Here is a 23,513-nt window from a genome sequence, read left to right as displayed (position 1 = left end):
TGGAGTACTGTGCTCAGTTCTGGTCACCTCACTACAGGAAGGATATGGAAGCCATAGAAAGGGTGCAGAGGAGATTTACAAGGATGCTGCCTGGAATGCGGAGCATGCCTTATGAAAGCACGTTGAGGGAACTCGGCCTTTTCTCCTTGGAGCGACGGAGGATGAAGGGGGGAACCTGATAGAGGTATACAAGATGATGAGAGGTATTCATCAGGTAGTCAGAGGCTTTTCCCCAGGGCTGAAATGGTGGCCTCAAGAGGACATAGGTTTAAGGTGCTGGGGAGTAGGTATAGAGGAGATGTCAGGGGTAAGTTTTTTACTCAGACAGTGGTGAGTGCGTGGAATGGGCTGCCGGAAACGGTGGTGGAGGCGGATACGATAGGGTCTTTCAAGAGACCGTTGGATAGGTACATGGAGCTGAAGAAAAATAGAGGGCTATGGGTAAGCCTAGTAATTTCTAGGGTAGGGACATGTTCAGCACGGCTTTGTGGGCTGAAGGGCCTGAATTGTGCTGTAATTGTTCTATGTTCTAAGAGCTACTAGTCTGATAACTAGAATGAGCAGGTCCTCTTACGAAGAAAGATTGGACAGACTAGGGTTTCAGATCCAGACCTTCCATGATTGATTGCATCTCTCTCACAGACTGTGTAGGGGGATTAGCGCAGTCACTGGGTGGCTTACGGTAGATTTAGGCTGCCTTTGTCTCCATCCGTCACCACATCCTGTGGCTGCTGCTCACAATTGGAGGATCACAACAAAAGATTGTGAATCCAACCAATGACAAGATGCTTTGACATGGATCAGAAATCCTCAAAATGGTTAATTGATAATTGGTTTACTGTCATATGTGATACAGTGAAACGCTTTTGTGTGCCATCCACACAGATAATTCCATACACAAGTACATCGAGGCAGTAAAAAGAAAAAACAGTATGTAGAATAGTGTGACAGTTACAGAAAAAGTGCAATGTAGGCAGACAAACATAGGGCAAGGGCAGCAACGAGGTTGATTGAAAGATCAAGAATTCATCTTTAGTGTACAAGAGGTCCGTTCAAGAATCTGGTAATGGCAGGATAGAAACTGCCCTTCAGCCTGGTGGTGCACATTCTCAACCTTTTGTATCTTCAGCCCAATTTGGGGGGGGGGGGGCAGGGGGGCAGGGGTAGAAGAGAAAGTGACCAGGGTGGGAGGGTTCCTTGATCATCTTGACTACTTTCCAGAGGCAGCAGGAAGTGTAGACAGAGTCAATGGAGGGGAGACTGGTTTTTGTGATGGACAGTGCTGCATTGAAAACTCTTTGCAATTTATTGCAGCCTTGTGCAGAGCAGTTGCCATACCAAGCTGTGATGCATCTGGATAGGATGCTTTCTATGATGCATCTGTAAAAATTGATGAGAGCCATTGGGGACATGCCGAAAAACCGTGAGTGGCAAGGCAAGGTTGCACTATTGACCCAACTTGCTCAATGGACTGAACTGTATGCTGCAGGATTCAAAGTTCTGCTGGGAAGAACTGAGTTAAAAGTTACTCTGTGCACTGGAAACTGCAATACAAGACTGTCTGTCTGTTTGGCCTAGAAAAAAATTGGGCTAACACCAAAATACAGACAACAGATGGAAAGCCAAATGACTTGATTTAAGCACAAATATCAGGGAAGAACGTTGAAGGTTTCAGTACCTTCTGCAGTGAGGCAGAAATTTAAAGTAACAGTTGCATATAAATTGCAAATTACATTACGTGGCATTACTTATTGGCACCTGTTAAGTCTGACACAGAGGTTAACCAATTATACACTGATAACTTTAAAGCACCAGGTACCTGTGGTGACAGAAATTACCAGACTAGTAATCCAGATATTGTAGACCAGAGTTTAAATCTTACCATGGCAGCTGTGGAATTTAATCAATTTGCAATTAAAATAGAAACTAATAATGACTACAAAAATATTGGATTGTCATTAAAAATAAATCAGGCTGACTCATGTTTTTTTAATCCCCCTAGAAAAACAATCTGCCACCCTTACTCAGTCTGGCCTCTAGTGGACCCCTGACCACTAAATGTGATTGACTCTTAAAACACCTTTGAAATGGCCTGTAAAAGCACTCAGTTCAAAGCAAGTTAGAGATAGGCAACAAATGCTGCCCTTGCCCGTCACACCCAGATCCTGAAGGATGACTGACAGCAAGTATACAAGATTGAAAACTGATCCAAGAAAATAATGAACTTAAATAAAACCACAAACACAGGGAAAGCATTTCATTATTTTATTAAAAATCTACTGCTCTCTAAAAAAAAATCTAATTTACAACTACTGCACAACAGCTATACACTCAATTAAAGTGCTAAACCTGGGAGGGAAAGAATTTTGTTTTACCAAACTATACATCCAGCCACAATTCTATAATAAACAAACAGGCTCTTAATGGGGTGAGTGCAAGTTAATAATTTCTCTTTCCTTTGCCATTTTATTTTGAACAGCATCTCAGGTAATGCCCTTTTCAAGCACAGGATGCTTATGACAGATGAAATACCGTTCAACAACCCAACACAACCAGCACTAGCAACCCACACCTGGAATAGGCTTTCAGTTGCTGTCTCTGCTGGCAAGATGCTGGTGGCTGCACTTCATGTTGGCCCACCAGTGTCTAGATTGTTGCAGCCAGGTATGTAGGTTGTCACAACTGTTCCCAATGTGCAATGTGGAGGAAGATGTGCACACATTACAAACTTGATAAAATGTAGTTCCTCTCCATTGTTGATTCAACTTCACAGGATGATCAGGGCAGATGTAGCACAAATGCTCATTGGTTTCCAAGGGAGTGTTGAAGACTTAAGCATGGCACAATTAGTTAATCACAGCCATTGTTTTCACCCCAAATCAATATCTAATTAGTTCACCAAATGACACTGAGTAATACAGCACATTTCAGAGCTCAATATCAATCAATTCTAGTGTTGCCATTAAAGCTTGATCAGAAATTTAAATTATTACAAGAAAGAAACAATTTTTCTAATGAGTCAGAGTCACACAGCCTGGAAACAGGCCCTTCAGCCCAACTCATCCATGCTGACCAAGATGCTCATCTAAACTAGTACCATTTGCCTGTGTTTGGCCCATATCCATCTAAACCTTTCCTATCCATGTACCTGTTCAACTGTTTTTTTTTAAAAAGTTCTTTTGATTATTCCCTTTTGAAATCCTGAAATTGAGAAATATTGAATTTTTGTACTTTGTGTTTACAAGTCTTAATTTAAATATCAAGCCTTGATTTGTTAGGATCCCGTTTAAGCCTTACCTTCGGGGTTAAGAAAGGGTCAATAAAACAAAAGTTGGGATCGGAGACACTAGGTTGAAGAATGAAGGATTGCTGCATATTGTGTCTGTCTTGGATGAGAATGATCAGCAACACATTTAAATATATGGACAGCTTTATTGGTCATGAAAGCAAAGACCTCATTGCCTGAGTAAAGATTGTGACCACAGTGGTAATAAATGAGCAGTGCTAACTTGTGAAAGGAAGGAACTGTCCTTGTGAAGCAGTGAAAGAAACATTTACATTGAACTCAATGTTACTAAGGAAATAAAAATGTTGATATTCAGCCATGCCACCACAGGAGAAATCAGATCTCCACAGCGACCTTAAAGAGTCAGAGGCTTTTCCCCAGGGCTGAAATGGTGGCCACAAGAGGACACGGGTTTAAGGTGCTGGGGAGTAGATATGGAGGAGATGTCAGGGGTAAGTTTTTTTACTCAGAGAGTGGTGAGTGCGTGGAATGGGCTGCTGGAAACAGTGGTGGAGGCAGATATGATAGGGTCTTTCAAGAGACTGTTAGATATGTACATGGAGCTGAATAAAATAGAGGGCTATGGGTAAGCCTAATAATTTCTAGAGCAGGGAGATGTTCGACACAGCTTTGTGGGCCGAAGGGCCTGAATTGTGCTGTAGGTTTTCTATGTTTCTAAAATTGATGAATGTTGTTTTGAGTTCAGCTCAAAACAACAGTGTGCATACCCATACTCAGCAGGTCAGGCAGCTTGTGTAGAGGGAGAAAAACAAAGCTAATATTACAGGTTAAAAACCCTTTGACAGAACATACACAGGTGAAAGAAACAAGTGTATTTTAATTTGCAGAGAGGGGAAGGAGTGGTGACATTTAATTAAGAGATCAATGACTATTAGAGAAAGAAAAAAAACACAAAATAATGTGCTAGTACTGTGATATATTTGTTGCTGGAGATCAGAAATAAAAGAGTGCAGACCATGGAACATCTATGAAGAGAGAAAAACTGAATTAGTATTTCAGGTGGATGATTTTGCATCAGAATTGCCCAGTTCTGCCACAAACAGGGAAGGCTGGTTAACTGAAACTGCTGAATTCAATATCAAATCCAGAGGGCTGCATGTGCCACCTGGAAGATGGAAGAGCTGTTCCCTGAGCTTACATTGGAAAAGCATAGGAGGGCAAAGACAGGGCAGAGATGGATGGGATGTCAAATTAAAGCAACAGGTGACGAGAAGTTCATTCAGCTGGAATTTAATTGAGGTGTTCAGTCTCTCCAAAGTAGGTGAGACTGCTGTGAGCACTGATGGCAATACTCTCAAGTGGAAGTGCATGCAAATTGTTGCTTCTCCTAGGAAGACAGTTTGGATTCCTGGATGACAGTACAGGATGATGTAAAGGGCAGGTGCTGCATCTCCTGCAGTTTAATGGGAAAGTGCCATGAAGAGTGCTTGGTGTGGGAGGAAAAGCAAACTAGGGAGTCAGAGGGATAAGTTCCTTTGTAGTGCCAAACTGGAGGGGAAGATGAAGTTGAAGGTGGAGGTTACACAATATTATTCATTGAATATAGAGGCTGGTAGGGCAGAACCTCCACCCTTGCTTTGATTGGGAGGAGAAAGCACAGGAGTAGATGAAATGGAGAAGATTCTGTTGGGAAATCCATGAACTATGGAATTTGGATTTCAAATAAGCTGCAAAGAGGCAGTAATTCTAGAGATAAAGCAGAAGGGAAGAAGAATGAAGAATGCCAAAACTGTTAAGAGACCTCTTGTTTCAAATGAAGTGCTCTTTATTCTGCATCATTATCTGAAGATGCAATTTGTTCCATTTGAACTGGGTAAAGCTGACTATAACTGGGGCTCTCTTCTAAATGTGCTATGAACAAAGCCTCAAATCATCCAAGGTTAATTCACCCATCAGAAATATGGAGGAATTACAGATGCAAGAAATACCAGTATCTGGGCCAGATCACAAACAAGCGATAGTCTCACATCCTGGTGAAATACTTTTTGGTCATTACAATGCGGGTAGATTAACCACACTTTTGAAATTAAGACCATTAGTCTACCTGGAAAGAAACTTGCATATCTATGATGCCTTCCACAACCTCAGTGCCACAAAATATAATAAATATTCCCAAAATGGTAGTCACTGTTGCAATGTAGGAACTGCAACAACCAATTTGCACACAGCAATATGATAATTACTAGAAAATCAGTTTGAGGAGGCCAAGTATTGGCCAGAATTTTAAACGAGAGTATTTTTCTGCCCAGCTGAGAAAGCAAATACGGCTTTGGACTGGTGTCTCATGCAAAAGGTGCAACTGCTACCAAGGCAGCAGTCCTCAGTATCAGCAATGAAATTCCAGCTTTAACTGGGCTTAAACTTTCAGAGCTAGAAATAGGAGAGCTGTCACTGAGCTATCATGACACCTGGTCTGAATTGGTGCAGAATTTGATTTTATAGCTAACACCTTTGTGAAAATACTGGCAAATGTTTGAAAGCACCTATGTGGACTGTGGCTCAGTTAAACGGTCAACAGGAGAGAAGATTGCAAGGCTTTAAACAGTATTTACTTTTTAAAACCTTGTCTGAGTTCATTCCAGATGAACTGCAATAGAAAATTAAACTTTGTTTGAATAGACATTAATAAAATATCAACAAGGGAATTTTTTGGTTGTAAAATGAATGAACCCAAAGTTGCTGCTAACCAGTGGAAGTGAAGATCCCAGCAGGAGTGGAATCCACTCATCCAGATGTTCTTTTAAAGCCGAGCTTCGAGAATGGTGGTGGCCAACAGATCCATCAAGTCTCAAGTATTACTATGGATTACTGGAACCCCATTGTGCTTCACAAGTAACCAACCTGCACATCAATGTAATTATGATATTACAAGTCATCACCCCTTGTTGCACTAGCATCATGCTCCTAATCTAAATACGCACATCAGTTCACAAACCAACTTGCCCAACACCCATCAAGTGCATTGCATGATTTAATCAACAGAATAATGCAGTGACTAATAAATTAGCCCAAACAGCTGAATGACATCTTCTGTCCAAAAGATTTCAGTCAGGAAGCCATGAGGTAGCATTGCAATGTCCTGACAGGAATAGTGGCTACAGACCTTGCACTAGCTCCTTCCCTAAACCAACCTTATTTCAAGTAAACGCAACATATTTCTACACTTTATTACAAGATTTGATCTTTCAGACAAGTCCCGTTCTCAACAATAGGATTCAAACTGCTTGAGAAGTGTACCTTGAAAACTAACAGACATGCTATTGTCTTTTCAATTCTGCTATCAACAAAAAAATCCGAACATTTACCCTTTTTGCTCCCGTGATGGGATATTGGTCAATGTCTTTACAATCACCTTCTGCATATTTAAAGGCTATAAAAACAGAGCTTTCTTTGATTGTTATGGACCCGACAACAATGTTGAGAATAATAGCCAAGTCCAACAGCTTGTAATCTTCCCTTTTAAGTTTACAACAGTTGTGATGCTTCCAAACTAGTTTCTCCAAAGATGATTGTATTCTGTACTTGCTAGCAGCCATTTAAATCGCCTTGTGTTTAGTTGCCGATCTTTCAGGTTCCAGTTTTATCGATTTTTTAAAAACCGTAGAGGCCCCTTTGCTTTGCCTTTGATGCTGAGGTGAGGATTAGGCACTTGTGCAGTCTTCCTCAATGACCCGGTTCATACTGGTGCCATGGGTGATGTGCGTTGCTGGGTTAGTGAGATCTCTGATGCTGCTATGTCGGGACTGGTCATTCAGGCGATGCAGGCTGCTCTGCTGGGACTGATCATTGAGCCTTGGCAGACTACCATGAACCAACCGCTCATCCAGAGCTCTGAAGCTGCAGGGTGTGTATCTGGTGAAACAACATTAAGCAACACATATCAGCTGTTTCCTTTGTATCATATAGTCAGCTGGTCAGTTCACACGTTTGTAACCAGAATTGGATGGAGATAGAGCTCAGGTCAGCAGCACCCACCGGATCTTAAAAGTGCATTTGATGAATGTTACCCAATGCTAAACTATTTTTGGAGCACTGATGGTGGAAACTCAAAGCCGGCATGACTGATTAGAGGTACAGAAGACAGAAATAAAGCCAGTGTAAATGAAGACTAAACTTCCCAGCTCTGGCTGATACTGTCCTTAGGCTTCAGCAATTTATTCCTTTTCACAATCTTAAGAATGTTAGTGTACAAACTAGGTATCAATAATTATTTACAAAGTAATCCTACAAAGGTTTAGGCTCTTGCCTCTTTGGCAGGGTCGTGGCCTTGGGCTCTGCATCGATACATCATGATGTAAAAGTTGATTTTTTTTAAATGATTAAATAAATTTGAATTAATATTGTCCTTCAATATTTCTTCAGCTTCCTCTCCCAAACACATCTAATCTCTACTGCTAGACAAAAGAGACTGCAGATGCTGGAATCTGGAACAAAAAACCTGGACCCACACCCCAGTGGTCTCCTTCCACAACACTCACCCACCTACCTTGTTGTCTTCTCCCTTTGTTCACCTTTCCCATCTCCCCCTCTCCCCACCTGCCCACCATCCCCTCCCCTTCAGGTTCCACCCAGCCTCTATCCCATCCCCCTCTGTACTGCTACATACTGGCAATCTTTCCTCTTCCCTCCCGGTCCTGGTGCAGAGTTCTGACCTGAAAAGTTGACCTACACCTTTTGCATCCACAGATGCTGCTTGACCTGCTGAGTTCTTCCAACATTGTTTCTAATCTCTACTGCTGGTCAACAAGCATCAAGCCAAGTTCTATGGGCAATTCCTCTAGATGGGAAGTTATGAACCAGCCTTGTGTAGCCCATGCACAACATATTTTGTGGCCCATTCAAGCAGGGGCAGCTGGATAAACTGAATAAGCATTGAGATGGGGAGGGTGGATGGTTGAGCACAAGGGACATGTACCTGCAGAACTCAGCTGACATGAGGAACAGGCTTCCTGATCTGATGAACTGCTCCCTGGGGGAGAGAAGCACCTCAGCCAACAGGCAGGTTAAGTACGGGCAAGGTTGAGAAGACTCCAAGTATGATGTTTCACTATTTCAAATGCAGTCTGTATCATGGGAGGACCCTTTTACCTTACTGTAGTCTGTCTCCTGCTCACTGTTTAGGTCTTACTAACAATGCTGCCTTATTGGCTAGTCTACCAATCAATTCTGGAATCTCTCTCTCAACCATTATTTCTAATAGATGCAGCAAGTATAGCAACTTTAGAAACAGGTTACACTATTAAAAACAAATGCGATTAACAATCCCATCTGAACATTACGCAATGTTCTGCCTTGCTGAACTTGGACTTAAGTGGAATGAGTAACCACATTTGCTTAGTTATTACTGTCCAGAAACAGGACATTTTGTCCTTCCACCCTTCAGCTAACCCCAGAACATGTTGTACTATTATTCTCTCCCTTGTGTTTATCTAGCCTCTTCACTAATCACCTGAACTCTTCTTGTTATCAGTTCATCGGTTTCACTTCTCATTTGCATTTATTAGTAACTATCATATTTATAGCTCCTTGTGGTGAAAGTGGAAATACCTTGTGTCTATCCTACCACCTCAAAACTTAATGACCTTATCAAATAACCCTTCATTTTCATGTCTCAAAAGGACAGAATCTCAATCTTTCACAATGGGTATAAATTTAGTTCTGGTATCTTGCAATGTGCATTAAGATTAAATGGCATACTTATCACGATTCTGCACACTTTTACCCTCACATCTATGATCCCTTTAACAGTAAATTGACTACAGCTCTGCCTTTACAATAATACCAAGCAAGCTTGTCACTAAACTCCGAGACCTAGGACTCAACATCTCCCTCTGTAACTGGACCCCTGACTTTCTAACAAACAGACCGCAATCAGTGAGGATAGGCAGCAATTCCTCTGGCACGATTATTCTCAACACTGGTGCCCCATAAGGCTGCGTCCTCAGCCCTCTACTCTACTCCCTATACACTCATGACTGCGGCCAGATTCTGCTCTAACTCCATCTACAAGTTTGCAGATGATACCACCGTTGTAGGCCGTATCTCAGTGATGAGTCGGAGTACAGGAAGGAGATAGAGAGCTTAGTGGAATGGTGTCATGACAACAACCTTTCCCTCAATGTCAACAAAAGAGCTGGTCATTGACTTCAGGAAAGGGGGTGGTGTATATGCACCTGTCTACATCAATGGTGCTGAGGTCGAGAGGGTTGACAGCTTCAAGTTCCTGGGAGTGAACATCACCAGCAACCTGTCCTGGACAAACCACATGGATGCAATGGCCAAGAAAGCTCACCAGCGCCTCTACTTCCTCAGGAGGCTAAAGAAATTTGGTTTGGCCCCTTTGACTCTCACCGACTTTTACCGATGCACCATAGAAAGCATCCTATCAGGATGTATCACAGCTTGGTATGGCAACTGCCCTGCCCAAGACCGCAAGAAGCTGCAGAGAGTTGTAGACACAGCCCAGCGCATTACGGACACCAGTCTCCCCTCCTTGGGCTCTGTCTTTACCTCTCATTGTCTTGGTGTAGCAGCCAGCACAATCAAAGACCCCACCCACCAGGGACATTCTCTCTTCTATCGGGTAGAAGATACAGGAGCCTGAGGGCACATACCACCAGACTTAAGGACAGCTTCTACCCCACAGTGATAAGACTATTGATTTATACAATGAGGTGGAGTATGACCTCGACCTCACGATCTACCTTGTTGTGACCTTGCACCTTATTGCACTGCACTTTCTCTGTAGCTGTGACACTTTACTCTGTACTGTTATTGTTTTTACCTGTACTACATCAATGCATTCTGTACTAACTCAATGTAACTGCACTGTGTAATGAATTGACCTGTACGATCGGTTTGTAAGACAAGTTTTTCACTGTACCTCGGTACAAGTGACAATAATAAACCAATACCAAATACCTGTACTTATCTGTGGAAAAAATTTAAAGCTAAGCATTAAAAAAACTTTTTTGTTGAAATTCACAGCTTTGTTCCTTCTGTAATTGAGAAGCTTCCTTAAAAAACATGTATATCTGAGTTCTTTGTGTAAGAAATTAACCCATTCACAACACAGCCTGCCCTTCTGACCCCTCCCCTAGCAAACTTTATATCTGAATACGAAATATTAAACAGTACTACTGAATAGTTCCAACAATGTGAAACCCAACATCATTTATACAACAGGATAATCCAGCCTTAAAATTCCAAATGGTAATCTGATTCTCTAGTCAGCTATGGAGTTTCTGCAGATCAACTCACCTGCCTTCCCTTGACCTGTGAAGGCTGCCGTGGTAACTGCTGAGCTTACTGTGGACACTGCCAGCTTTGCTCCTCTGATCATCCATGGCCAGCTGCTGGGAGGAGGCATGAGTGGATGTTCCTTGGGTGGAAGTGCCTCGAGATTTGCGGATGATAGGGGTGTTTGGATCTCTTAGCAGAGACTGCGCGAACTCCGGTTCCTGCAAAACTTGGCGGCTCTCATTCACAGAACTGAAAATGAAAAAGACTAGAACTTGGAATCCAGTTAAAGAAGAACAGCATTCCAACTCCTGATATGCCCAAAAGAACTTCAATGAACATTTCCCACTCCCCCTCCTGATTTTGACCTCTACAGGCTTTCAAAGTCCAGGTAACTTTCATAGATTTAACAACAAGGAGCTTTACTATTAGACATACTAGTCTTGGAAAGGGTAGTGCAGATTCCCCAGGAAAATTGATCACAATGCTAATTAGAACCAAGTCATCCTGGAGAGAACTCTTCTTTACACAAGGGGTCTGGAAAACTGGAACAATTTGCTGATGCTAAAGGTAGTTGATAGAAATGTTCAAAATCAGTAAGATTGTTGTTATCTGTGGGGAACTTGGTATATGCAAAGTTATTTAAATTGCAGCCTGGATCAGACTGAATGATGAAATCTGTGAGGCTCAGAACAGGGTCCTCCTGGTCACATTTTCAAAACTTCTCCTGCAGAGTGAACTTGCTTCTTGGTGCAGGCTAAGAATGCTGGAACATTTTGAACAAGTTAACATTAACTCATGTTGAGCCATACCTATTCACCTATTCTCCTTACACTCTGCCTTGTCCTCTACCCCACCCCAAACTGAATCTCTACCCACTCTGTCTTAATTTCTTGCGATCTGGTAACCCAAGGCTGTGAATCTTTGGAACTCCTACTTTCCATCTCTGAACAGCTTGCTGGTTAAATTCAGGGCTAGCACGTCTTTGTTTGGGAGTGACCAAGGACTAATGGCAATTTGGAGGAAGTTGCTTCATTGGAGCTCTTATAAAATGTGTTGAAAGGTATAAAATTTCACTGTACGTTAGTTCATCAGTACCTTACTGCAAAATGGGGTCAAGAACAGAAGAGACTGGAAGTTTTTGAGCTCACCTCACCTGGTTCTTGACTTGGTTAACAGGCAGCTGGAGTTGTTTCAGCCCTGCTCCAGTTGCCCAATCGATGTGAGTAAATGTCAAATCTAAGACCTCGTTAAGTAACTCAAGTGACTGAGTGTGGCTCCATTTCCATTATTAGCTGCTTCAGTGATAGTGGAGGATTCATAAATTGACTTCCATAGTGTTAATGGACAACATTTTATTGTGTGTGTTACATTCCTGATCAGGGATAACCCAAGTGTGCAAGCAGTACAGTGATGTAGCTTGTTGGGCTGCTGCCTTACAGCTCCAGCAACCCAGGTTCAATCCTGACTGATGGTGCCATGTGGAGTTTGCACATTATCCCCGTGATCCGTGGATTTCCTCTGAGTTCTCCAGTTTCTTCCACATCCCAAAGATGTGGTTGGTAGGTTAACTGGACGCTCTGCAAATTGCCTTTTGTGTAGGTGGGTGGTAGAACTGATGGAAATGTGGGAATAGGGTACAGAGGAAATTAGTAAATGGGATTGGTCTCTGAACTGACCAACTCAATGGGCCAAATGGTCTCATTCATTGTCATAAGGAACATGGCAAAGCGCATTAAAAAAAAAGTGGGTATTACCAGCACCTTAATTAGTTCTATCATCTGTGTCAGGAGTTTGTGGATTCAAGTCCCACTGAACAGAAACCTAGGCCAACATTGTTCTGCACAGTGGAAGATCTGCACGGACAATGGTGATTTTTTTTTGGAGCCACTAAGGGGCTGCAATAGACACGGCACTCACAAGCACACATGGTGCTCCCACAAAGTGCAATTGGAGCAAGGCTGAGACTTGGCCAACCATGAACAGGAGCTGGCTTTCTGCCAAGTAAAGAATAAAATATCAACCTACCTAGCACCCTCCCCAGTTTTCCCATTTGACACACAAAGACATGCTTGCAGCTCGTCTCTGATGCTGCATTTCCTTAGATGATAAAAAGGATGACTTATGACAGGAGCAAACTCACTCTTTCTTCTTGCGCCCATGGAAGAAGCTGGCCCATTCAAAACAGGTCTTCTTGCTGCCAACCCAGAACACAGATGGGATCCCGACCACCAGCGCCATCAGGTACTTCATCAGGAAGAGTATAAGATCAGGGCGGCTCACTTGTGTCACCTTGAGAGAGAGAACAATTCAGCAGGATGTTTTCCTTTTTAGCCACAACATACAATAAAAAACCAGGAAGTGATGCTAGAACTGTACAGGGCACTGGGTGCTGCATAAAGTTTTGATCATATTACTGGTGAGGCTGCAACTCTGTTCTGGGGCTGAGGGGAGGCTCAGCTGAGGTGTATAAAATTATAAGGGGCCCAGGTGGATAAACAGTAGGGGCTATTTCCCTTAACAGAGGTTCAAAAACCAGGGGGTATAGATTCGAAGTAAATGGTAGGATTAGAGGGGAGATGAGAACTTTTTACCCCAACCAGAGATGGGTAGGAGTCTGGGACTGATTGTATGAAAAAGTGGTAGAGGTAGAAATCTTCCTCACATTTAAGTAGAACCACAGAATACTACAGCACAGAAAACAGGCCATTCGGCCCTTCTAGTCTGTGCCAAAACGTTATTCCGCTGGTCCCATTTACCTGCACCCAGTCAATAACCCTCCAGACCTCTCCCGTCCATGTAGCTATCCAATTTATTCTTAAAACTCAAGAGTGAGCCTGCATTTACTACAACAGATGGCAGCCTGTTCCATACTCCAACCACTGAGTGAAGTTCCCCCTAAACCTTTCCCCTTTCACCCTAAAGCCATGTCCTCTTGCACTTATCTCTCCTAATCTAGGTGGAAAGAGCCTGCTCGCATTTACTTTGTCTATACCCCTCATAATTTTGTAAACCTCTATCAAATCTCCCCTCATTCTTCTACGCTCCAAGGAATAAAGTCCTAACCTGTTCAATCTTTCCCTGTAACTCAACTCCTGAAGACCCGGCAACATTCTAGTAAATCTGCTCTGCACTCTTTCAATCTTACTGATATCCTTCCTATAGTTAGGTGACCAGAACTGCACACAATTCTCCAAATTTGGCCTCACCAGTGACTTATACAACCTTACTATAACATCTCAACTCCTATACTCAATACTTTGATTTATGAATGCCAGGATGCCAAAAGCCTTCTTTACAACCCTGTCTACATGTGACGCCACTTTCAGGGAATTATGTATCTGAACTCCCAGATCCCTTTGTTCCTCCGCACTCCTCAGTGCCCTACCTTGATTTGTCCTTCCAAAATGCAACACCTCACACAAGTACTTGGATGTTTACTTGGAGACCTGTAGTCTGCAAGACTTTGGACCTGGTACTGAGTGGGGATAGATCAGGTGGCTTTATTTTAGCAAGGACATGGGCTGAATGGCCTCCTCCTGTGTCATAAATTTTCTGACTCCATGCCAAAGAACAGCAAAAATACTGAAAGCAGTTGTGTTGTTGCATTATTGAGTTGTACAATCAATGAAAAGTGCTGTTAACTGCAGAGAATTACATTTTTAGGCTTTTCCTCATTGCCAGAGGCAATTACTGCTCTGACAGTGGAATTACTGTAGTCTGCTATCAAATCAGTGCTGTTTTATGAAGACTTACTCAACTTGGACCTACCATTGTAAAACATTTCACTACAGAATTGTTTGATCATTTCAACTGTTCAGGCCTCACAGTACGCTGCACTGGAGTCAGCTGCTCCTGAAACTTAAGTAGACGAATCCTTTGAAACTACAACATATCCTGAAGTGTCTGCATAACTTTGAGCTTAAGTAATCCAACTGCCATCTATCTTAGGAAATGCAAGACAGTCTACAAGAAGATGGAAGAAATCAAGATTTCAAGGGGGGAAAAAAAGAGGGTGGAGAGAAGAGGGAATATCTTGACAACTTGGGTCTGCACCTTATCTTAGACATCCCCTCTGCTCCCTCCAGCCCTGGCAACATCTTCACAAGTCTTCTTTGTAGTGTGGTAACCTAAGCAGTAACTGCACTCTAGCTATGGCCTTTTGTTCTATGCTGTTCCAGCATGACCTTCCTGCTCTAGTACATTGTGCCTCATTCAATGAAGGTAATTATTCCTTATGCCTCTTTAATCACTTCTACCGATCTCTTCTGCTCTCTTCCGGGAGGTGTGGACATACACTCCAGGAGTCAGCTGTTCCTCTGCACTTCTTATTATCCTGTCATACATCATGTATTCCCTTACCTTTTTTGTCCTCCCCAAATGCATTAGCCCTCAGTTTGATGGACTGAATTCTATTTACATCTTTTTTTGCCCACATAACTAGTTCATTGATAACTATGTGTAGCTTAGAATTTTCCTCCTCACCATCAAGCATGCTACTTGTATTGGTATCATCAGCAAATCTCTTAACTATGGTTTTTAAGTTTAAATCATTTATATATTCCACAAAAAGCAACACTCAAGAATGAGTCCTGTGGAACTCCACTGCATACAATTTGTCACTAACATTCCTGCTGACTGTTAATCTTTGCTTTCTGTCACTGAGCCAATTTTTAATCCAACCTGACACTTTCCCTTTGATCCTTCAGGCTTTAACTTTCTTGATCAATCTGCCTTTGGGAGGGGGGGGGGGTTGGAAAAACAGGACTTTGTTAAATGCCTTAAGTGCCTACCTGGTAAGGGCAGGGAATGTGGTATTCACGACACCGTTCCTGAATCCACGTCGTCTCCCAAACAGTACGGAATGCTTGCTCGTAGAAATAGCATCCAATTACGATAAGGAGTGGGACGAGGTAGAGAACGCTGAACACACCAATACGGATCATGAACTTCACCAACTTGTCCTGGTTCTCTTTCTCCAATGGAATTTCAATCCGCACCCGGTTCAATGATATTATACCTGCCAGTAACAAGGAAACCCCCACCACCACGTAGAGGCACAATGGAGCCAGAACAAAATATCGCAGTGCATCAACATTGTACAGTCCAACAAAGCAAACACCACTGATGTTGTCCCCTTCGATTTTGTTCATAGCAAGGAGGACGATGGTGAGTGTTCCTGGGATCCCCCAGGCACTCGCATGAAACAGGAGGGCTTTCTTCTCTATTGCCTCACTGCCCCATTTGGGAACGGCAGCTAAAAACCACGTTATAGTAAGGATGACCCACCACACGGACCCAGCCATTGTGAAGAAGTACAGTACCATAAACAGCATAGTGCATGCCTTATTGTGGGAGCCTTGTGTTACTGTGGATGCTTTGTAAACCGAAGGATCATTTCTGTTGCAGGCAACTGTGTCCTCAAGGAGGAAGCCGATAAAAAACACCAAGGAAACCATCATGTAACAGACTGCATAAAAGATGATGGGGCGCTCCGGATAGCGGAATCGTTTTACATCGATGAGGAATGTGAGGAAAGTGAAGAGTGTGGCAGACAGGCAGACAATGGATATCACCCCAATGAAGTACCTGGCAAAGGAAAGCTCTTCACGTCTAAAATACATATTAGGGCAAGGGGGTGAACAATCGGTGACCCCCAGGAAGGAATAGCCAAGCTCTGGATTGATTTTCAATTCCCTTGGGCACCAGAAGCCATAGTCTCTCTGTACAGCCATTGGTGCGTCCTCTGTGGGGTCACCATCTGAAACAGAGTCAGCCTGGCGTGGATAGCCTTCATCACAATCTGGGAATCTGTGGAGCATAAAAAAAGACAACATTCAATTTGTATATAACATCTAATTCCCACCAAATGCATTGATTTCTGCTTTTAAAAAATTCCATTTGGAGGTATATTGGCTAAAATTAACAAAATTATGTGCATTTAGGAATGGTAATAAGCTGGGAGAACCCAAGGGTTACAAGAGGTCTGAACAGTCATGTATATATTGAATCAGAGGCAACTTCCATCTCCATCGCTGTCAATCTACTTCGTAGTACAAGCATGACCTCCCTAACTGGTGGCTTCATCATTAACTGATTGGTCTGTGTTCTACAGGACACATTTGGCCCACTACTTAACTTGCAAGTTGAATCTCTTAGTAAATGCAAGACACCTTCCCCATTTCTTCCCCTCACCCTGCCTCCTCCACACTGTTAGGCTAGATTCTCTCCTCATTGCATCAGCAGCCTGTTTGGGAGTGAAGGCCCACTTCCCTGCTCTGCCAATTTTCAAATTGCAGGAAATGGTCTTTGGTTCAAACTTTGAGAATTAGCAGAGGGCAGGCAAGACAGGCAGAAGGCATGCTAGGCAGGCTTTGGACCCATGCCTCCCAAAATAATTTGGCACTGGAACTTTGCTGACTTCATGTCTTTTGTAGCTTAATGGTTGAGACAGATTGTTGCAATTAGTCCAAAATACCATGATCACATAACAACCAGAAGAATGGTAATTCTGTGTTTCTATCCAGCTTACCAGAAAGATGTGTAGTCATTTCTTTCCCTCTTCACTGTGACTCAGTTAAAAGACAATTTTTTTTCAATCCCTATTTCAATGTTATTTGAGCTGTTACAGTGGAGAGAAAAGTGATTCTGCCCTTTTTGGTTATTCTTAACACGTGAGTGCGTGGAATGGGCTGCCGGCAACGGTGGAGGAGGTGGATACGATAAGGTCTTTTAAGAGACTTTTGGATAGGTATATTGAGCTTAGAAAAAGAGGGCTATGGGTAAGCCTAGTCATTTCTAAGGTAGGGACATGTTCAGCACAGCTTTGTGGGCCAAAGGGCCTGAATTGTGCTGTAGGTTTTCTATGTTCTAACTGCCCGGTCTTAACCTTTAGGGCACAGTACAGATCAGCCCATGTATTAGACTTGCAATGTGAAATATCAGATAACTATTTCTGCCTGCATCAGAACTGACCATCCATCTGTTATATTGGCTTAGCTTTCCCTCTTACCATTAGCATAGCCTGTCCAACAGTCCTGCAGTTCAATCTTTCATGTAGATGACCTCTACAACTTGTCCCCACAGCAATGTTGGCTTCACCCATTCTGTGTATCCTATCCATCCCCTCCCCCACCTTCTCTGCTACTTAAAACTAACCTCTCTCTCCTCCAATACTGAGAGAGGGTTTTCAGCCTGAAGTGTGAACTGTGTCTTTCCACAGATGCTGCCTGACCTGCTGAGTTAAGGTTTCCAGCAACTGCATTTTGCTTGTCAACTGTTTAGACTATATCCACATTTAAGATAAATGAATTAGCAGTTGAGGGATTAACCGGATGATTGGCATCTGGAATGGATGAGATGGAGATAGGCTGAATAGGCTTGTATCTGCCAGAGTTCAGAAGAGCAAGAAGGGACTTGATTAATAAAAATTGATCTTAAAGAGTATGACAGGGTGAACTCAAAGGATATTTCCTCTTGTGGGATAATCTAGAACGAGGAGGTCACTATTGAGCAAAAAAAAGGGTTTACTCATTTGAGAGAGAAGAGGTTAAATGTTTTGCTCTCAGAGCAGCGAGTCTTTGGAACTCCTTCCTCAATAGTGGTAGAAAGTCTTTGCATGGGCAGAGATGCATTGATTCTTGATAAGCACAGGGTGTAGAAAGTTAGCTGGGGTTAGATGAGAACATAGATTTCAGGTTACAATCAAATCAGCCATGATCTTTTGAATGCCCAACTGTTGTCTTGAGGGGCAATGTGGACTACTCCTGCTCCTAATTCATATGGTTGCACAACATTTATAGCAAGGATCTAATTTAATGGTAGTTATAAAAAGGTGCTTTTTTCCCCTTAAACAAATGTCAAGCTAACAGGGTCAGTGGATCTGACAGCATCTGAAATGAAAAGTGGAAATCTCAAGAGACCTTGATAATTGCCAAGCAAACTAAAACAATGAAAACCTGAAGTAAACAGAAACCTCCGTAAAAACCCGTAGGTCAGAAAAAGGGCAAATGTTTTGGGGCAAGATCCTTTACATTTCCTCCTTCCATCTCAGAAGTTGACTGACCCACTGGGCATCTCCAACATTTTCTGTCACATTTCCAATGTTGCGATTCTTTTTTTTATTTTGGTTCAGGAGGATTAAAACTTTTCTTACTTTACACACTCCATCTCTTCTGGCCACGTAACTCCAAACATTTCCATTAGCTTATGACACTCCACATAAGCACGCTGACACAGCTTACGGCATGGCAAAGTAATACGCCCATATTCAGTGCAAATTGGGGCATACATTGCGCAAAGGAATGGCTGAAGGTCTTGGGAACATTCCAAGTTTACAAGAGGGTGGAATGGCTGAAAGAGAAAAAGAACGATAGGATGTATAAAATTACAGTATTTTGTTTGGAGAACATAATACAGCAGAATTCAGTAGCACACCACACCAGGTTCAAAGACAACCAAATTTATATCAGTTTTACTGTCATATGATTTATCCAATAGATTCACATGATGATATAATCCAATTCAAGATCTTTGACTGGAAAAAAAATTTCCCAAGTCATTTAAGATCAATTCCTTCTCACATTCTCCAATTATATTTCTTCCAATTTATTGCAAATTGAAAATGTTTTATATTGAACAAGCATGGTCATTGTGCCAATGGTGAAATCATTTTTCTGCAGGCTATATTTCAAATTGAGATTGCTAGCTTTGACACCTGAAGCATGCAAACCAATAACAATGTTAAATTTGTCAAAATTAGTAAAAACATTTTCTTTTAAACCAAGAACATTCAAGATACAAGCAGAATAAGTCATTAAGCCTGTTCTGCCATTCTTTGACAGTGCTGATTCACCACTCAACACATTTATCAACTGAGTATTCTTTAGCCCTTTAGGGTAGAGAACTCCTAAGATTTTCAATCTTTAAGCAAAGAAATTTCAAGCCATTCAGTCCCAAGTAGATGACTCATTTTGCTGAGATTCTCCAACCTCCACATCTATCCACTCAATCCCGCAAAGAATTATGTACACTTCAATGAGATCACCATCCATCTTCTAAACTCCAGAGAACACATAATACAATTTCTGTTCACAACACAAACCTCTCATTCCGGGCATTAATCTAGCAAGTCTATATTGTGGTACAGTGACCAATACAAAGTATTTCACTTTGCCCTCCTGATTCCCCTCCCACATCCTTTTTGCTCCGAGGGATTTGCTTGATCCCACCTGCCTATACTCGACATATGCTTCCTTTTTCCTGATGAAAACCTCAATATCCTTTGTGAACCAGGTTTCCCTAATCCTGCCTGCCTTGCCCTTTGCTCTAACAGGAACATGCTGGCCTTGAACTCCCCCAATCTCACTTTTAAAAGCCTCCCACTTGCTAGATGTCCCTACCAGCAAACAGCCTCTTCCAATCAACCTTTGCTGTTCTTGTCTAAGGCCATCAAAATTTGCCCCAATTTAGGACTTTAATTTCTCAACCTATCTTACCTTTTTCCATAACCATTTAAAAGCTAATAGACTGCTTCCCTATTCCTCCAGCAGTTTGTTTTTTGTGGGAGATAAGAGATTCGGTTTGGCAAGAGGAGAATATTTCTTAAAGTGGAAAATTAGAGGGAAAATAGACATTAGCAGGGGTTTTCTTGTACATGAGACATGGAAAGTTAGCATAAAAAAGGTACAGCAAGCATTGGGAAGGTGAACAGTGTATTGGCCTTTGTGCACAGACATCTAAATACAACAGTTTGGGGCTTTGATGCAACCACTATCATATCAAGTTTTAGTGTCCTTAAATGAGGGATAGACATGGCAGTTCAAGAATTCACTCGATTGATTCCTTGGACAAGAGTAAGTACTGCACAAGAAAATGAGTCTAATGGATTGATATATTCTGGAATTTAGAATGAGAGATGATTTCTTCAATTGACTTGGAGAGATACAAGGCTTTAAAATAGGGAAGCACAGTTTCAAGAACTTGTCATTTACTTCCAAGGCAAGGAGAAATTACTTCATTCAGAAGACTGTGCATCTCCAACACGGCTATAGATGTTCAGCTGTTGTGTTTATTCAACATGAAGATCAATCTTTGGAGTACAAGTTTGTCAAGCAAACAGGGATAGGTGAGAAAAAGCCAAGGTAGAGGATTCAACCACGTTCTTAAGGAACGGTAGAATAAGTTCGAATTAATCACCTTTTTTCAAGCTGAAAAGCTTGCACTAAAATAATACTGCAAGTAGAGTGCGATGTCAGCTATGGTGCAAAATACCAAGGGAATAAGCCTAGATAAAAATGGAGGCAATTGACTCATGCTTACAATTCCTCAACCCTTTGCACAAATGCCATTAAATCTCTGGAACATGTTACTAAACATTAAACAAGTAGGAATCAAGGGAATGGCAACAGTGAAGGTAGTTGGGGGATAGGTGCATTATCAAGGCAAAAATAGTGTTTCTGGGGATTGGGAGCACCCATGGAGGCTGTGTGAGGGAAGATGTGCCAATAAAAAAGTGAAAGACCGTCAGAAGAATCAGCCTAACCTATACTCAAGATATGATCATTACTTTTGTCCGAAGCTGCTGCCAGTTCAACATGCCCATTGCACAAAACCGTCAAACCTATTTTAAATCTAGTCAGCAAGCTGCACTTTTTGATTTGACTATATATTTCTAAACTAATCTCTCCATGAAGATCGATGATATAGTGAATTAAATATCAAGTTTGCTTTTCCGGATCATTTACATCTCTTGGGCATAAACAGATTACAAAGAATATGTACTTCAGCCAGTCAAGAGGAAGCAATTTAAATAGAAATAAACAATTGGATCATAGGACTACCGAGCCAAAATAGATACACCTAATTAGTGTTTCAGAATATTTAGTAGGCAGGATATCCAGGGACTGGCAGCAGCAGAGGCTGCGCTGTTTCACAATACATATTACACCATGGAAAACACTAAGCATTTTGATGCTACTGAATGAGAGTGAGCAAGAAATTTCAAAGTGGCTTCTTGATAAAATATCAAGAAAGCAATGATAAAGCAATGAAAGAAAGATTGGGAGACTCAAGACTTAATTCTAGTTGACATAACCCAGGTCACTGTTCACTGTTAATTGGCTATAGAAACAGATCACAAATTCTGTCCATATTATATCTGGTCAGGGCTGCCTCAGCCAAGAGTGGCTGGCAGCTAGAGATGGAGGAAGGAAAGGGGTGAGTGGAGGGGAAGGAGCTGAGAGGGATAAGGATCAAGGGAGTAGGGGAAATAGAAGCAAATCAGTGGAGAGTGGAGACAGAGATGGGGAGATACCGAGGGAGAGGGCTAAAGACAAGAAAGGATCAGGGAGGGGCAGGGGGAAAATGAGGAAGAGGGTGTAGCCAAGTGCACATGGGTTAAATCCATGCAGTAGAGCCTAGTCCAGAATTGCCTTGGTCACCTCAGATTAAAATATTTCTCACAACCACTTTCCACTCCTCAAAACCAGACTGAATCTTTGATTCTATCCTCTGTACAAAGAAAATTAAGTTATGTTTACCACACAAGAGGGTATTTTGACCGATCAAGTCTATGCCTGCTCATAGAGCAGGCCTATCAACTTTCCTTGCAAGTTATTCTCCCCCACATTCCCATCAATGACTCCCTGACCCAATCCACCTGCACACCGGGGGCAATTTACAATGGTCAATTAACCTAGCAACCTACACATTTTTGGTGTTTGGGAGGAAGCCAGACAACCCAAGGGAAACCCAGGCAATCACAGGGAAAACGTGCAGAGTCCACACAGACAGCAAAGGTCAGGATTGAACTGGGGTCACTAGAGCTATGAGGCACCAGCTTTATTAGTGTGCCACTCAACTCCAGTACCCAATTATCTGCAATTAATCCAATAAAAACGAAACAACCCAAAACATTAAAAGGTAACGATAGTGAAGATTTTCCTCAGAGTTGGGAGAGTGATGCTGTATGCCACAGGTAAAAGGGCATCAGACAGTTATGGAACTTATGCTGCATTTAAACAGAATGCCTTCTTTACACAGAAGTGAACAGAATTGATTTCCAAGAGGCCCCACTGAAGGTGTAATTCTCAAAACATTCTAGTAATGAAGACGTGAATACTGAAATGTTAACACAACTACACAAGATGTACTCAAGCACAATACACATGCCATAACAGGCTACAAGACGAAGTCGGGCTGCATAGCTAACAGCAGCACATCCCTTCCTGATGAACTTAATGCATTCTATGTGCGTTTTGAACAAAAGGGAAGTGGATTGTCACCATCCACCCTGACAGCCACCAACACAGCTGAACCCGTGATCACAGTGGAGGATGTAAGATCAGTCTTCCACAGAGTGAACACGAGGAAAGCACCTGGCCCAGATGGTGTCCCGGGCCATGTGCTCAGACCTTGTGCTGATCAGCCGGCAGAAGTATTTGCGGACATATTCAACCTCTCCCTGCTTCAATCTCAGGTTCCCTCCTGTTTTAAGGAGACCACTATCATCCCAGTACCAAAGAAAAGCAAGGTAACATGCCTCAATGACTACCAACCAGTGGCTCTGACATCCACCATCATGAAGTGCTTTGAGAGGTTGGTCATGGCACACATCAACTCCAGCCTACCAGACAATCTGGACCCATTGCAATTTGCCTATCGGCGAAACAGGTCTACAGTGGATGCCATCTCCCTGGCCCTACACTCAGCTCTGGAGCATCTGGACAGTCAAGGCACATACATTAGACTATTGTTTATTGACTACAGCTCTGCGTTCAATACAATAATTCCAAGCAAGCTTGTCACCAAACTCCGAGACCTAGGACTCAACACCTCCGGCACAATTATTCTCAACACTGGTGCCCCACAAGGCTGCGTCCTCAACCCTCTACTCTACTCCCTATGCACTCATGATTGTATGGCCAGATTCTGCTCTAACTCCATCTACGAGGTTGCAGATGATACC

General features: G+C 42.4%; 1 protein-coding gene across 2 annotated transcripts in view; it reads right to left on the bottom strand.

Annotated features, from left to right (window-relative positions):
- Positions 1–2,297: 2,297 nt before the first annotated feature.
- The window catches only part of fzd3a (frizzled class receptor 3a), a 61,028-nt gene continuing 39,812 nt past the window's right edge, over positions 2,298–23,513 (bottom strand). For both annotated transcript variants that reach the window (XM_052024385.1, XM_052024386.1), the window contains exons 4-8: positions 18,702–18,898; positions 15,340–16,357; positions 12,690–12,838; positions 10,568–10,798; positions 2,298–7,159 (exon numbers count right to left, since the gene is read on the bottom strand). In XM_052024385.1, coding sequence (XP_051880345.1) covers positions 6,949–7,159; positions 10,568–10,798; positions 12,690–12,838; positions 15,340–16,357; positions 18,702–18,898 — 1,806 coding nt within the window. In that variant the 3' untranslated portion in view covers positions 2,298–6,948. The remainder of the gene's footprint in view (positions 7,160–10,567; positions 10,799–12,689; positions 12,839–15,339; positions 16,358–18,701; positions 18,899–23,513) is intronic.

This window comes from Pristis pectinata, chromosome 10, assembly GCF_009764475.1.
Source record: "Pristis pectinata isolate sPriPec2 chromosome 10, sPriPec2.1.pri, whole genome shotgun sequence".
Classification (NCBI taxonomy): Eukaryota; Metazoa; Chordata; class Chondrichthyes; order Rhinopristiformes; family Pristidae; genus Pristis; species Pristis pectinata.
Note: the sequence above shows the minus strand (reverse complement) of the source record. Positions and strands in the feature narration are given on the sequence as shown.